Source organism: Oncorhynchus masou, chromosome 20 (genome assembly GCF_036934945.1).
Source record: "Oncorhynchus masou masou isolate Uvic2021 chromosome 20, UVic_Omas_1.1, whole genome shotgun sequence".
Taxonomy (NCBI): domain Eukaryota; kingdom Metazoa; phylum Chordata; class Actinopteri; order Salmoniformes; family Salmonidae; genus Oncorhynchus; species Oncorhynchus masou.
In genome coordinates this window covers 16251246-16267168 of record NC_088231.1, presented here as the reverse complement: position 1 = coordinate 16267168, position 15923 = coordinate 16251246, and the positions used below count along the sequence as shown (strand labels likewise).

Genomic DNA, 15923 nt, shown 5'->3' with positions numbered 1-15923 from the left:
ATAAAGTAGCCGGGATGTCACGTGTCTTATATCATTACACTTGCAACCACCTAAGCATTACGAAAACGTATTTTAAAACAAACATAGCAAATAAGCCATTCATTGTTTTGTTGACAAAATGTGACACTTTCTCATTGACCTCCATACAAAAACTCCTTGCTTGGTGTGCTTAAACAACAACAAAAAATGCCACCAGCTGGAGGGATTCAGATTTTCCGGTAGTTGGATCTCCCTCTTCCTCTTTGTCATAATGCACCTGAACCATAGAGATAGATGGAGGACTAGTGCACACAAGCCTGTTTTAGCATGGGAAGTGCCATTGAGGACTTTCACAATTTTGAAGTAGTCAACTGGGTGGGACTTCAAATGTGTATCAAAAGACTTGAAAAAAGACGTAAATTATCCAAAGTAATGTTTTCACCTATTTTTTATTCTCTACACCTGATGTAGTTCTTGATATATATAAAAACAATATTAAACATAACAGGAACAAAATTAGAATCATTTCATAAATTGTTCACTGTATTTGTGAGTTGTGTGAACACCAATAATAATATTCGTTCTGAAAGACATCATAATACCTATACAAAAGAAAACTCAAATTGCAGCTTGATTCTTAGGCACAGTAAGGCTCAGTCATGATATTGCCCAGCAGAAACCCTCCATTTTCAACTTATTTATACAGATGTCATTGTTTCCAATGAGCAAGATAATGCTAGTGATCGTAGTGTATGTCCCTCAAACTACTGCTCTTTCTACTGCTAAAATATTGCTTCTGTAAAAATGTAAATGGGACACACACAGTTTGGGGATTTAAAATGCCATCAAGTCCCTGGAATGGACTTTGTGATTTGGTCTTGAACGTATCTTTTCTGAAGAAAAATGGGATACAGCAGTCGGTGAAGTCTACAATGCTTAAAGAGGCCCAAGCACCAAAGTAGTAGTACAGGGATGTGATTGCCAGATATCTAGCCATTGTAGTTGGCAGTAAATGCAAAAGGCCTACAAAAGACCTAGAGACTTATTGCTAAAGTACACATGCCAAGCTGGCTAGACAAGATAGACTACATGCACTCCACAATGACCATCTGGATTACAATAACAGTCACTTTTCGGATTGTTTCTGAGACTGTCTTCCCTAAGGTGCCATTAGCTAAGTAGTGACTCCATTCAGTCAAGTACCATTTAGAAGTATTACCCTTCAAATGGCAATACTCTGACTGAGCTACATTGGCCTACATACAACAGCATTTATGAGCTGACAAATAAGGCTAAAACCAAACCCATTGCAGGTGCCCACTTAGTGCAATATTATCCAAGCATACGCAGTTACATGTTAATGTTTTATTAATACATCTATACTAGCGGTGACAATGGTTGGCTTGCCCTCATGCTGCTCTTTGACCACGGTTCTCTATGGGGATAGGGGATGTGTTCTCTAGATGCCTCCTCACAAGTGTTGAATAGCTCACAATTATATTTTGGCGTATGTGTGCCGTGCTTGTGTAAAATGTCGATATTCAAATACAGTCAAACGTTGGCCTCTTGCTTTTCTTTGGACAGGGGCAGTGGGTCTCTGATTGTCTAACTAACATATTATGATGCACAATTACAGAGCAGTTCCGATCCCATTTCTTGCCATAGTATTTCCATTTCAAAATTTATGAACCACCAAGTAAGTACTTGCAGAGGAGGCTGGCGGGAGGTGCTATAGGAGGATGGGCTCATTGTAAATGGCTGGAATGGAATAAATGGAATGATATCAAACACATGTTTGACTCTGTTACATTCATTCCATTCCAGCCATTAAAATGAGCATGTCCTCCTACAGATCCTCCAACCAGCCTCCTCTGTAGTGCATCACAAAAGCAATGGACATCATATCAAAAACAAAGGCTTAGTGTTATCCTGAACGTTCCAAATGAGCCTGCTCCAAACACATATATTCCCTTTTACAGTTTCCTCTGTTGTTTTCAAGAGACAACCCAATCACTTGGGTCAGCACTTACAAATTAACAACACAGTTATCAAGTTCCCTGTTAAGTCATATATTACACAATGGCTTTTTGAGGTTCATTCAATCCCTTTTTTAAAACAATCATTCCTACTTTTACACAGTGGCTTCGGAACAATGAAAACAGATGGACCAGCACCAAACAGTAAAACTTTGTGTGCCCTACCAACCTACTCCCTACATGATGTGGTGTGTGTGTTATCTGATAGTGTTAGACATACTCAATGATGTGCCTGAAGCATGGCTGTGACCACTGGTGTGAAAACATGCCTCTGTAATTGGTCATCATTCCATACTACCTTTTTTTGTCAACAAATTAAAAAAACAGAATAAATAAATGCAATTTTAAAAACGACAAGTGAGATTCCCTGTGCTGCTTTCGTGAAAAATAAATGGTGTATTTAAAAGCTGCTGGGCAACGATTGTTCTTTCAGTTGATTGATCTTTCACCAGTTCACCAGTCATTAAAACAAAACGCAGCTTCATTAAAGTTGGACTCAGTGAAATGACGTTGCCACGAGCAGCACCGCAGATATTGTGACGAGTGAGATGCAAGACTTCGTTCTCACACAGTCACACACTATCTGCGCATGTGCACGGGTTCGCTTCACGCTGTTCACACAACGGTAGCGGGACAAAATTAAGCGGAGAAGTTTCGCCTCGCGCTTCAACGCCCTTAGTTGTTGTGGAAATTGACCCACTATGTTTACTTTCTGCATCTACGTCATATCGCTGAGTCTACCTTTAAATGGAAAAGAGACAAATTGACTCAATATATACAAAATGACGCACGTCTCTTTCCCCCTCTCTCTCTCACCCACACATATACTGTCATTCTAGATGTAGACCACCGCAGACATCTCTACCAGCATCCATCCATGTACAGTTGTTTAAATATGCAAAATCACAAAGCATAGGAAATCAATTTAGTGTATCTTACAATCATGTGTGACATCTGCTCCCATCCGGACAACATTCAAATATAACCAGCAGACAACCACAGCATCTTTTAAAGACAGGCACGTACATCTTATTTTCATTCGTTTTCAAATAAAAAGGGCATAAACATGTTTTTGTTTTTTTACCACAAAAACAAAACTAAAATACATCAAACTTGCATAGCTCTGAAGTGTAGAAAAGGAAAAATGAAAACTGACTTTGGGGAGAGGAGCAGGGAGAGGGACAAGCGGCTTACATGTATGTTGATGCAGTAGCATTAAAATATGATACATATTGAGGAGTGACTGAGAGTCTATGGGTGTATGTACATATATGGGGGACATGAGAAGCCCTGGTGAGGCTTTGACCCATCCACAGAGACAGATAGTGTTCTGCTATGAGACAGCGAGGCCCCTGGGAAGGGCCCTTGTCTTTAGGGTAAGGAAGGTGGGGGTCGAGGGGTGTTAATTACAGTGAGACCCCCAGGGTGAGAGAGCGGGGGAGGGGGTGGTCAGAGAGTAATCCAGGGAGAGGTGAGGGTGGCTTGGTACGACGGGGGGGGGCAAGAGGAGCCTCTTCTCAGTGCGAGTCCTGGGAATTCCTCACGTTGTTGATCTCCAGCTCCAGCTGCTTGATGCGTACGTCCCTCTGGTTGAGCATCTCCCGCAGACGCCGGATCTCCTCCTGCTGCTTGTGGAACTTCAGACGCAGCTGCACACCCACACACACACACACACACACACACACACGGAACACACATTGAGAAAGAATGTTGGTGAGTGCAAGACTAGGGCCAGCATATTTTCTGACCCTATATAGTCACCTACAAAACTCCTACCCTACCCATGATGGGATACAGTCAGTACAGCCTCCATAGACTAAACCTTCCCCAGCCCACGGTAGAATGGTATACAGCCAAGCTGGGTAACTCACATCAAAACCGCCCCATACCTCGTTCTCTGTTTTGGGAGGCGAGCAGAGTGTGGGGTCCTGTCCGTTGCTGACAGACGTCTTACTCCTGCACTCCTTGTTGCCAAGCTGGTCCTGGATGTACGCCAGCTGCAGTTGGCCTGGTCGGCTCTGGGACCTCCGAGTGCCCAGGGAGTTGCCCAGCCCCTTACTGCCCAGGCCGGAGCTCAGCTCCGGGTAGGAGTCCGGTACTCGACTTCCAGGCTTCAGAGACTGGAGCACCGGGCCTAGTGGAGGTGGAAGGTGAGAGAGCAAACATGATGTTAATATAATGATTACCTTCTTACTGTCTCACATATGGTTGGTTGATGATAACACAACACAATGCTATCATTGTCGAGATTTCTTTGAAGGTCAACACATATATACAGTGCCTTGCGAAAGTATTCGGCCCCCTTGAACTTTGCGACCTTTTGCCACATTTCAGGCTTCAAACATAAAGATATAAAACTGTATTTTTTTGTGAAGAATCAACAACAAGTGGGACACAATCATGAAGTGGAACGACATTTATTGGATATTTTAAACTTTTTTTAACAAATCAAAAACTGAAAAATTGGGCGTTCAAAATTATTCAGCCCCCTTAAGTTAATACACTGTAGCGCCACCTTTTGCTGAAATTACAGCTGTAAGTCGCTTGGGGTATGTCTCTATCAGTTTTGCACAGCGAGAGACTGACATTTTTTCCCATTCCTCCTTGCAAACAGCTCGAGCTCAGTGAGGTTGGATGGAGAGCATTTGTGAACAGCAGTTTTCAGTTCTTTCCACAGATTCGAGATTGGATTCAGGTCTGGACTTTGACTTGGCCATTCTAACACCTGGATATGTTTATTTTTTGAACCATTCCATTGTAGATTTTGCTTTATGTTTTGGATCATTGTCTTGTTGGAAGACAAATCTCCGTCCCAGTCTCAGGTCTTTTGCAGACTCCATCAGGTTTTCTTCCAGAATGGTCCTGTATTTGGCTCCATCCATCTTCCCATCAATTTTAACCATTTTCCCTGTCCCTGCTGAAGAAAAGCAGGCCCAAACCATGATGCTGCCACCACCATGTTTGACAGTGGGGATGGTGTGTTCAGCGTGATGAGCTGTGTTGCTTTTACGCCAAACATAACGTTTTGCATTGTTGCCAAAAAGTTCAATTTTGGTTTCATCTGACCAGAGCACCTTCTTCCACATGTTTGGTGTGTCTCCCAGGTGGCTTGTGGCAAACTTTAAACAACACTTTTTATGGATATCTTTAAGAAATGGCTTTCTTCTTGCCACTCTTCCATAAAGGCCAGATTTGTGCAATATACGACTGATTGTTGTCCTATGGACAGAGTCTCCCACCTCAGCTGTAGATCTCTGCAGTTCATCCAGAGTGATCATGGGCCTCTTGGCTGCATCTCTGATCAGTCTTCTCCTTGTATTAGCTGAAAGTTTAGAGGGACGGGCCAGGTCTTGGTAGATTTGCAGTGGTCTGATACACCTTCCATTTCAATATTATCGCTTGCACAGTGCTCCTTGGGATGTTTAAAGCTTGGGAAATATTTTTGTATCCAAATCTGGCTTTAAACTTCTTCACAACAGTATCTCGGACCTGCCTGGTGTGTTCCTTGTTCTTCATGATGCTCTCTGCGCTTTTAACGGACCTCTGAGACTATCACAGTGCAGGTGCATTTATACGGAGACTTGATTACACACAGGTGGATTGTATTTATCATCATTAGTCATTTAGGTCAACATTGGATCATTCAGAGATCCTCACTGAACTTCTGGAGAGAGTTTGCTGCACTGAAAGTAAAGAGGCTGAATAATTTTGCACGCCCAATTTTTCAGTTTTTGATTTGTTAAAAAAGTTTGAAATATCCAATAAATGTCGTTCCACTTCATGATTGTGTCCCACTTGTTGATTCTTCACAAAAAAATACAGTTTTATATCTTTATGTTTGAAGCCTGAAATGTGGCAAAAGGTCGCAAAGTTCAAGGGGGCCGAATACTTTCGCAAGGCACTGTATATTCTTTTACATCAGAACATTTGAATTACAAACACAATTTATAACCAAATCAAGGTTCAAAGACATGATAGAGGACGATGGAATATAAACTCTACAGGGTCTTCTTTGCACAGGACATTGCAGGGTAGTATATATTGTATGAATGGTGCATAATTGGCAACTTCCTGGCCATTCACATGACAAATGAGAATATCACATCTCGTAGAGGAGCAAATAGGATGCAGCTGAGGCTTTTAGGCAGACATGGGTTCAAACACTATTTGAAATACTTCAACTGGGCTAAATTGAGTTTGCCAGGGGCAATGGAACCAATAGAATAGTATCAAAACTGCAAACCCCGCCCATCTGGTACTCCAGGCAGGCTAAAGCAAAATGCTCCATATTTTTGAAAGATTTTAAATAATATTTGAACCCAGGTCTGCATCTACTGTAGGTAAACAGATTTCATGGTCAGCTAAAGGGACATCTTGATCCTCCTTTGACCTTTTCACTGTAGGGGGCAGCAAATGGAATCCATGTTATCTCAAACAGAGAACTAATAATCAGCATTAGGCCCTATTAGGACCTTGGATTGAGAGACAGCAATGTGACCTTGCTGTAAATGAAAGAGCCTGCATGTCTGATGGCTGACCCCTTACACTGATAATCTGTATTCTGATCATATTGAAATACACAATACATTTTTTGATACATAATGTATAAATATCCCTTGAATATACGTATATTACTGATAATGTACAAATCCCTTTTGAATACAGTTCTTCGTTTCCTCAGTATAGCCAGCTACTTGTGCTTTTCTATTGCAGTTTCCCCATTGCATAATTCATGTTTTTAAACTATGGAGAAACAGCATACGATAACCCTGCCTATCCCCACGACCACCCTCTCTCTGTGGTGGTGACCTCTGACCTTTGTCAATGCCGCTAAGCCACTCCTCGGCCGACATGGCGGCCGCGCTCGACGCCGTCATGGGGTAGATGTCATCCTGGTACGACTCCGACTACAGAGGATGCAAATACACACAGTTGATGCCGAGTTTGTCATGTTTTCACTACATTGCAATAAAGCATTTGGATCAGTAGATTGTGACTATATTGTGTTCTAGTGCTCAGTAGATTGACTATATTGTGCTCTAGTGCTCAGTAGATTATCACTACATTGTGTTCTAGTGCTCAGTAGATTGACTATTTGTGTTCTAGTGCTCAGTAGATTGTACCTACATTGTGTTCTAGTGCTCAGTAGATTGACTACATTGTGTTCTAGTGCTCAGTAGATTGTACCTACATTGTGTTCTAGTGCTCAGTAGATTGTGACTACATTGTGTTCTAGTGCTCAGTAGATTGACTACATTGTGTTCAAGTGCTCAGTAGATTGTGACTACATTGTGTTCTAGTGCTCAGTAGATTGTCACTACATTGTGCTCTAGTGCTCAGTAGATTGTGTCTACATTGTGTTCTAGTGCTCAGTAGATTGTGTCTACATTGTGTTCTAGTGCTCAGTAGATTGACTACATTGTGTTCTAGTGCTCAGTAGATTGTGACTACATTGTGCTCTAGTGTTCAGTAGATTGTGACTACATTGTGCTCTAGTGCTCAGTAGATTGTGACTACATTGTGCTCTAGTGCTCAGTAGATTGTGACTACATTGTGCTCTAGTGCTCAGTAGATTGTGACTACATTGTGCTCTAGTGCTCAGTAGATTGTGACTACATTGTGCTCTAGTGCTCAGTAGATTGTGACTACATTGTGCTCTAGTGCTCAGTAGATTGTGACTACATTGTGCTCTAGTGCTCAGTAGATTGTGACTACATTGTGCTCTAGTGCTCAGTAGATTGTGACTACATTGTGCTCTAGTGCTCAGTAGATTGTGACTACATTGTGCTCTAGTGCTCAGTAGATTGTGACTACATTGTGCTCTAGTGCTCAGTAGATTGTGACTACATTGTGCTCTAGTGCTCAGTAGATTGTGACTACATTGTGCTCTAGTGCTCAGTAGATTGTGACTACATTGTGCTCTAGTGCTCAGTAGATTGTGACTACATTGTGCTCTAGTGCTCAGTAGATTGTGACTACATTGTGCTCTAGTGCTCAGTAGATTGTGACTACATTGTGCTCTAGTGCTCAGTAGATTGTGACTACATTGTGCTCTAGTGCTCAGTAGATTGTGACTACATTGTGCTCTAGTGCTCAGTAGATTGTGACTACATTGTGTTCTAGTGCTCAGTAGATTGTGACTACATTGTGTTCTAGTGCTCAGTAGATTGACTACATTGTGTTCTAGTGCTCAGTAGATTGTGACTACATTCTGTTCAAGTGCTCAGTAGATTGTGACTACATTGTGCTCTAGTGCTCAGTAGATTGTGACTACATTCTGTTCAAGTGCTCAGTAGATTGACTACATTGTGTTCTAGTGCTCAGTAGATTGTGACTACATTGTGCTCTAGTGCTCAGTAGATTGTGACTACATTGTGCTCTAGTGCTCAGTAGATTGTGACTACATTGTGCTCTAGTGCTCAGTAGATTGTGACAACATTGTGTTCTAGTGCTCAGTAGATTGTGACTACATTGTGCTCTAGTGCTCAGTATATTGTGACTACATTGTGCTCTAGTGCTCAGTAGATTGTGACTACATTGTGCTCTAGTGCTCAGTAGATTGTGACTACATTGTGCTCTAGTGCTCAGTAGATTGTGACTACATTGTGCTCTAGTGCTCAGTAGATTGTGACTACATTGTGCTCTAGTGCTCAGTAGATTGTGACTACATTGTGTTCTAGTGCTCAGTAGATTGTGACTACATTGTGCTCTAGTGCTCAGTAGATTGTGACTACATTGTGCTCTAGTGCTCAGTAGATTGTGACTACATTGTGCTCTAGTGCTCAGTAGATTGTGACTACATTGTGCTCTAGTGCTCAGTAGATTGTGACTACATTGTGCTCTAGTGCTCAGTAGATTGTGACTACATTGTGCTCTAGTGCTCAGTAGATTGTGACTACATTGTGCTCTAGTGCTCAGTAGATTGTGACTACATTGTGTTCTCTAGTGCTCAGTAGATTGACTACATTGTGTTCTAGTGCTCAGTAGATTGTGACTACATTGTGACTGTGCTCTAGTGCTCAGTAGATTGACTACATTGTGACTACATTGTGACTCTTCTGTGCTCAGTAGATTGTGACTACATTGTGCTCTAGTGCTCAGTAGATTGTGACTACATTGTGCTCTAGTGCTCAGTAGATTGTGACTACATTGTGCTCTAGTGCTCAGTAGATTGTGACTACATTGTGCTCTAGTGCTCAGTAGATTGTGACTACATTGTGCTCTAGTGCTCAGTAGATTGTGACTACATTGTGTTCTAGTGCTCAGTAGATTGTGACTACATTGTGCTCTAGTGCTCAGTAGATTGTGACTACATTGTGCTCTAGTGCTCAGTAGATTGTGACTACATTGTGCATTGTGACTGTGTCTAGTGCTCAGTAGATTGTGACTACATTGTGCTCTAGTGCTCAGTAGATTGTGACTACATTGTGTTCTAGTGCTCAGTAGATTGACTACATTGTGTTCTAGTGCTCAGTAGATTGTGACTACATTGTGCTCTCAGTAGTGCTTGTGCTCTAGTGCTCAGATTGTGACTACATTGTGCTCTAGTGCTCAGTAGATTGTGACTACATTGTGTTCTACATTGTGCTCTAGTGCTCAGTAGATTGTGACTACATTGTGCTCTAGTGCTCAGTAGATTGTGACTACATTGTGCTCTAGTGCTCAGTAGATTGTGACTACATTCTGTTCAAGTGCTCAGTAGATTGACTACATTGTGTTCTAGTGCTCAGTAGATTGTGACTACATTGTGCTCTTGTGCTCAGTAGATTGTGACTACATTGTGCTCTAGTGCTCAGTAGAGGTGACTACATTGTGCTCTAGTGCTCAGTAGATTGTGACAACATTGTGAGCTTCTAGTGCTCAGTAGATTGTGACTACATTGTGCTCTAGTGATACCAGTAGTGGAGGGTGACTACATTGTGCTCTAGTGCTCAGTAGATTGTGACTACATTGTGCTCTAGTGTTCAGTAGATTGTGACTACATTGTGCTGTTAGTGCTCATTGTAGTGCTCATCCCTACATTGTGCTCTAGTGCTCAGTAGATTGTGACTACATTGTGCTCTAGTGCTCAGTAGATTGTGACTACATTGTGCTCTAGTGTTCAGTAGATTGTGACTACATTGTGTTCTAGTGCTCAGTAGATTGACTACATTGTGTTTTAGTGCTCAGTAGATTGTGACTACATTCTGTTCAAGTGCTCAGTAGATTGTGACTACATTGTGCTCTAGTGTCAGTAGATTGTGACTACATTCTGTTAAAGTGCTCAGTAGATTGACTACATTGTGTTCTAGTGCTCAGTAGATTGTGACTACATTGTGCTCTAGTGCTCAGTAGATTGTGACTACATTGTGCTCTAGTGCTCAGTAGATTGTGACAACATTGTGTTCTAGTGCTCAGTAGATTGTGACTACATTGTGCTCTAGTGCTCAGTAGATTGTGACTGCATTGTGCTCTAGTGCTCAGTAGATTGTGACTACATTGTGCTCTAGTGTTCAGTAGATTGTGACTACATTGTGCTCTAGTGCTCAGTAGATTGTGACTACATTGTGCTCTAGTGCTCAGTAGATTGTGACTACATTGTGCTCTAGTGCTCAGTAGATTGTGACTACATTGTGCTCTAGTGTTCAGTAGATTGTGACTACATTGTGTTCTAGTGCTCAGTAGATTGACTACATTGTGTTCTAGTGCTCAGTAGATTGTGACTACATTGTGCTCTAGTGTCAGTAGATTGTGACTACATTCTGTTAAAGTGCTCAGTAGATTGACTACATTGTGTTCTAGTGCTCAGTAGATTGTGACTACATTTTGCTCTAGTGCTCAGTAGATTGTGACTACATTGTGCTCTAGTGCTCAGTAGATTGTGACTACATTGTGCTCTAGTGCTCAGTAGATTGTGACTACATTGTGTTCTAGTGCTCAGTAGATTGTCACTACATTGTGCTCTAGTGCTCAGTAGATTGTGACTACATTCTGTTCAAGTGCTCAGTAGATTGAGACTACATTGTGCTCTAGTGCTCAGTAGATTGTGACTACATTCTGTTCAAGTGCTCAGTTACATTGTGCTCTTGCTCAGTAGATTGTGACCATTTTCTAGTGCTATTGACTACATTGTGTTCTAGTGCTCAGTAGATTGTGACTACATTCTGTTCAAGTGCTCAGTAGATTGACTACATTGTGTTCTAGTGCTCAGTAGATTGTGACTACATTCTGTTCAAGTGTTCAGTAGATTGTGACTACATTGTGCTCTAGTGCTCAGTAGATTGTGACTACATTGTGTTCTAGCGCCCAGTAGATTGTTATCCTAGATGTTCTGGTCGCCTGTGTTGGTGTGTCAGGGGTTCTTACCCTGCGAGGTACGATCATGGAGAGGGGTTCGATGAGGGCCTTGATCGTCACCAGTTTGTAGAACCTGAACACCTCACAGGAGCTCACGTCCAGGCCTCTCTTTGGCATGATACCTGAGGGTGGAGGGACACACACACAGGAAGTTAGTAGCATTGCCTGTTTCTGACACCTTGACCAAACCGGCCCCATGTGTGTGCTCGTTGTCTATCCCCACCAGACGTGTTCATGACACGCAGGTTAAAATACCAAAACCGATATTCATTTGGGGACAGGCCGAAACACACATGAAACATTCATGGACATTTCGCTAGCTTGTTTTTGGTAACTATTTTGTCCTGCGAGATAAACATTTGGGTTATTATTTTACCTGAAATGCATATGGCCCTCTTTTTAGCTGGATCTTTATAGAATGTGGACCCATCTCCACTCCAACAATTCATTCACAAATAAAAGGGGAAACCTAGTTCGTATTCTTTGATTAGCCCCTCCTCGTTCATCTTTCAATCCCCACGTGGGTTAGTATGCTCGTGAAAACCAATGAGTAGATGGGAGAGGCGGGACTTGTAGTGCGTCAAGCGTCTCAAATAGAACCATGTAGAGCCTGGCTACGCAGACGCTCGTTGATGCCGCGAGCAGTTTGGATGAAATGATTGAATAACATCTATGTGTACATTTATTTAGCAACCCTCGAACACGCAACGTGGCCTGTCTAGTCAGCATCAGACAAACACTCCCATCTCAATCACGGTTGCATTGTTTGATACTGTCCATGTCCGCTGAGTTTGTTGATTCTAAGTCTTGCCAACAAGGGACTGCAACTTGACTTTGCGTCCTATTCAAGCCCTTCAACGGTGAGTAAGTTGTTCAACTCCAGAGACAGAGGATAAGAGCATTCTCTAAATGAATCAAATGTCAAATGTAACTAGTGCTGCTGTTCCACCACTATGAACCCTAGTGCTTCTGTTGTTACTGCTGATGGTAGTATTATTCATGTCGTAAGTCATTGTCATCATAACACATGACTGAAAGCTTTGGAATCACCTTTTTGGCTAGTCAAATCAACTGGGTCATTTGCACATCTGGTTTGGTTGCAGGTGCACACAGTGTGTGTGTGTGTGTGTCTGTGTGTGTGTGCGTATGTGCGTGTGCTTACCCATTCCTTTCTGAGGAGTGTGTGAGCGGTACTCTGTGAGGAAGTGCATGTAGGGCTTCTCTGAGCTGATCTCATAGTACCGGATATTACCATCACCCTGAGAGAGACAGAGAGAGATGGGGAGAGAGAGACATAGAGAGAAAGAGATGGGGAGAGAGAGACAGTGAGAAAGAGATGGGGAGAGAGAGATGGAGAGAGAGAGAGACAGAGAGAAAGAGATGGGGAGAGAGAGAGATGAGAGAGAGACAGAGAGAAAGAGATGGGGAGAGAGAGAGAGATGAGAGAGACAGAGAGAAACAGATGGGATGAGAGAGAGAGAGAGAGAGAGAGAGAGAGACAGAGAGAAAGAGATGGGGAGAGAGAGAGATGAGAGAGAGACAGAGAGAAAGAGATGGGGAGAGAGAGAGAGATGAGAGACAGAGAGAAACAGATGGGGAGAGAGAGAGAGAGAGAGAGAGAGAGAGAGAGAGAGAGACATAGAGAGAAAGAGATGGGGAGAGAGAAAGAGATGGGGAGAGAGAGAGAGAGGTGGAGAGAGACAGAGAGAAAGAGATGGGGAGAGATGGAGAGAGAGACAGAGAGAAAGAGATGGAGAGAGAGAAAGAGATGGGGAGAGAGAGAAGAGAGACAGAGAGAGACAGTGAGAAAGATATGGGGAGAGATGGAGAGAGAGACAGTGAGAAAGATATGGGGAGAGAGGGAGAGATGGAGAGAGACATAGAGAGAAAGAGATGGGGGGAGAGAGAGATGGGGAGAGAGAGATGGAGAGAGAGATGGAGAGAGACAGAGAGAAAGAGATGGGGAGAGAGAGAGAGAGAAAGAGATGGGGAGACAGAGAGAAAGAGATGGGGAGAGAGAGAGAGATGAGAGAGACAGAGAGAAAGAGATGGGGAGAGAGAGAGAGATGGGGAGAGAGAGATGGAGAGAGAGACAGAGAGAAAGAGATGGGGAGAGAGAGAGAGATGGAGAGAGAGACATAGAGAAAGAGATGGGGAGAGAGAGAGATGGAGAGAGAGACAGAGTGAAAGAGATGGGGAGAGAGAGACAGTGAGAAAGAGATGGGGAGAGAGAGATGGAGAGAGAGACAGATAGAGAGAGAGACAGAGAGAAAGAGATGGGGAGAGAGAGAGAGAGATGAGAGAGAGACAGAGAGAAAGAAATGGGGAGAAAGAGATGAGATGAGAGAGAGAGAGAGAGAAAGAGATGGGGAGAGAGAGAGATGAGAGCAGAGAGCAGAGGTCATGATCAGATGAGCTCCTGCCTTTTTCAGCATTTTCTAAAAAAAAATAGATTTAGAGTTAGGTAAACTTGGATTTTTGTCAGGAACACATACAGGATGCTACCCTCTACAACATAACCCCCACTTCAAATCAAAACTTAAAACCTACAACCTGATTTTGGACGGAATTACGGAATCACCTGGAAGGCTCACAACTACCAAGGATTATTATTCTACACAGCAAATTCTCTGGAAAACAACAGAAACCTGAAAACACCACCCAACCTGGAACTGAGTGAGTAATGTTTAGTTTGAAACTATATTCTATTTCCAAAAGCCAAGAAGAAAAATACACAACATTACTTTATAAGGACTGAATGCTAACATAATTCTGCCAAGCTTGATACAGCTTCAACTAGCACTGGCGTGTCAAGTGAGAGGTAACAAAGCCCATTAGCCCAACAATGGCAGGAGAGTCAAACAGTCTACTCCAACCAAATGGAGAGGCCTTAGAAGCTCCCTCCCGCTGTTCAGAGGTAATTAAAATACAGTACCCTGTGTATGTAAAGAATGATAAGGCAAGAAAAGATTACAAAATGAAGCTCCTTATGGAAAATCAAGAGACACTTTTTGCTGACTATTACAAAAATGGGAACATCAGCAAACTTATCTTCCACACAAACCATCCCCTGGCATGGCACAGTGCTATATTAGCACACTACCCCTTTGTTAAGAGAAGATTGTACTCCTTATGGACTCAAATGGGAAATATATAGAAGAAAAACCCCTTTTTCCCAAACACAGTGCGTCTAAACTCTGGTGTCCAGCGCGCCCTAGACCTTCTGTCTGAGGACCAACTAGGGTCACCCAGCCACATAATAATACACACAGGCACAAACGACCTGAGAGTACAGCAGGAAAGGGTGGCCACAGCACTGAAGGGAGTGATTGAAAAGGCTTCTTCTACTTTCCCCAACGCACAAGTGGTTATCTCCACCCTGCTACCATGAAAAGACTTCCACCCTGCCACAATACAGCGGGTAAACGCAAGTATTTCCCATGACTGTGCCTCAAAACCAAATGTTCTCCTGGCCCACCACTCCACCCTGGACTTGAACAGCCTCTATGACCAGGTCCACCTCTACAAGGCAGCAGTGTCCACCTTTGCCCGGACTCTAAAGGACATCGCTCTCAAACGTATCCCTAACACTTCACACAGGAGAAACAGATCAATAGACATCCCACCCAGACCAGCGAGACACCCTCCAAGACCTGCAGGACCCCCCCCCCCCCCCCCCTGGACCCACACATAGAGGACCCACGCCAAGAGCACTTACATCCAGACCACAGCACCCCCAGACACATCCACACCCCAGCCCCAACCAATCAACAACCCCCCACGTCAACCATGTCCACACCCCATTTAGGCCCCCTCAGATCAGACCTATGCCACTCCTGCCCACCCCATGCCCCCCACTCCCGCAAAGAGGGCCTCAACATGGAAGTCACACATACGCCCAGGTAGTGAGCGGGCAAACAGGCCCAACCCCCACTCTTACACTCGCCCAAGCCAATGGCATGTACCAGATGCTCAGCAGGCTCTGCTCACACTTACTGGCCTGAGGCCAAACCACAACCAACAACATTGGACACTTTATGGAACAAAAAGCCTTCACTATATCATCCTGGAATATCCAAGGCCTGAGGTCATCTGCCTTTGGCCTAAAGAGCAGGAACCCGGACTTCACGGACCCACTGGTTGCCCTCTAGGTTACAGAGAGCTGGTAGTCCCATCCACCAAACTACCAGGTGTGAAACAGGGAAGGGACTCAGGGGGTATGCTAATTTGGTACAGAGCAGACCTAACTCACTCCATTAAATTAATCAAAACAGGAACATTTTACATTTGGCTAGAAATTCAAAGGGAAATTATCTTAACAGAAAAAAATGTCCTCCTGTGTGCGACCTATATCCCCCCACTAGAATCCCCATACTTTAATGAAGACAGCTTCTCCATCCTGGAGGGGGAAATCAATCATTTCCAGGCCCAGGGACATGTACTAGTCTGTGGCGACCTAAATGCCAGAACCGGACAAGAACCTGGCACCCTCAGCACACAGGGGGACAAACACCTGCCTGCAGGTGACAGCATTCCCTCCCACATATGCCCCCCTAGGCACAACTATGACAA

At 43.4% G+C, this 15923-nt stretch overlaps 1 protein-coding gene across 3 annotated transcripts in view; it reads right to left on the bottom strand.

The window, feature by feature from the left end:
* Window positions 1–409: 409 nt before the first annotated feature.
* The window catches only part of coro2aa (coronin 2Aa), a 59934-nt gene continuing 44420 nt past the window's right edge, over window positions 410–15923 (bottom strand). For 2 of the 3 annotated variants that reach the window (XM_064926543.1, XM_064926545.1), the window contains exons 8-12: window positions 12514–12610; window positions 11361–11473; window positions 6832–6922; window positions 3887–4149; window positions 410–3664 (exon numbers count right to left, since the gene is read on the bottom strand). In XM_064926543.1, the coding sequence (XP_064782615.1) occupies window positions 3533–3664; window positions 3887–4149; window positions 6832–6922; window positions 11361–11473; window positions 12514–12610 (696 nt within the window). In that variant the 3' untranslated portion in view covers window positions 410–3532. The remainder of the gene's footprint in view (window positions 3665–3886; window positions 4150–6831; window positions 6923–11360; window positions 11474–12513; window positions 12611–15923) is intronic. The other variant, XM_064926546.1, reaches the window with a different exon arrangement.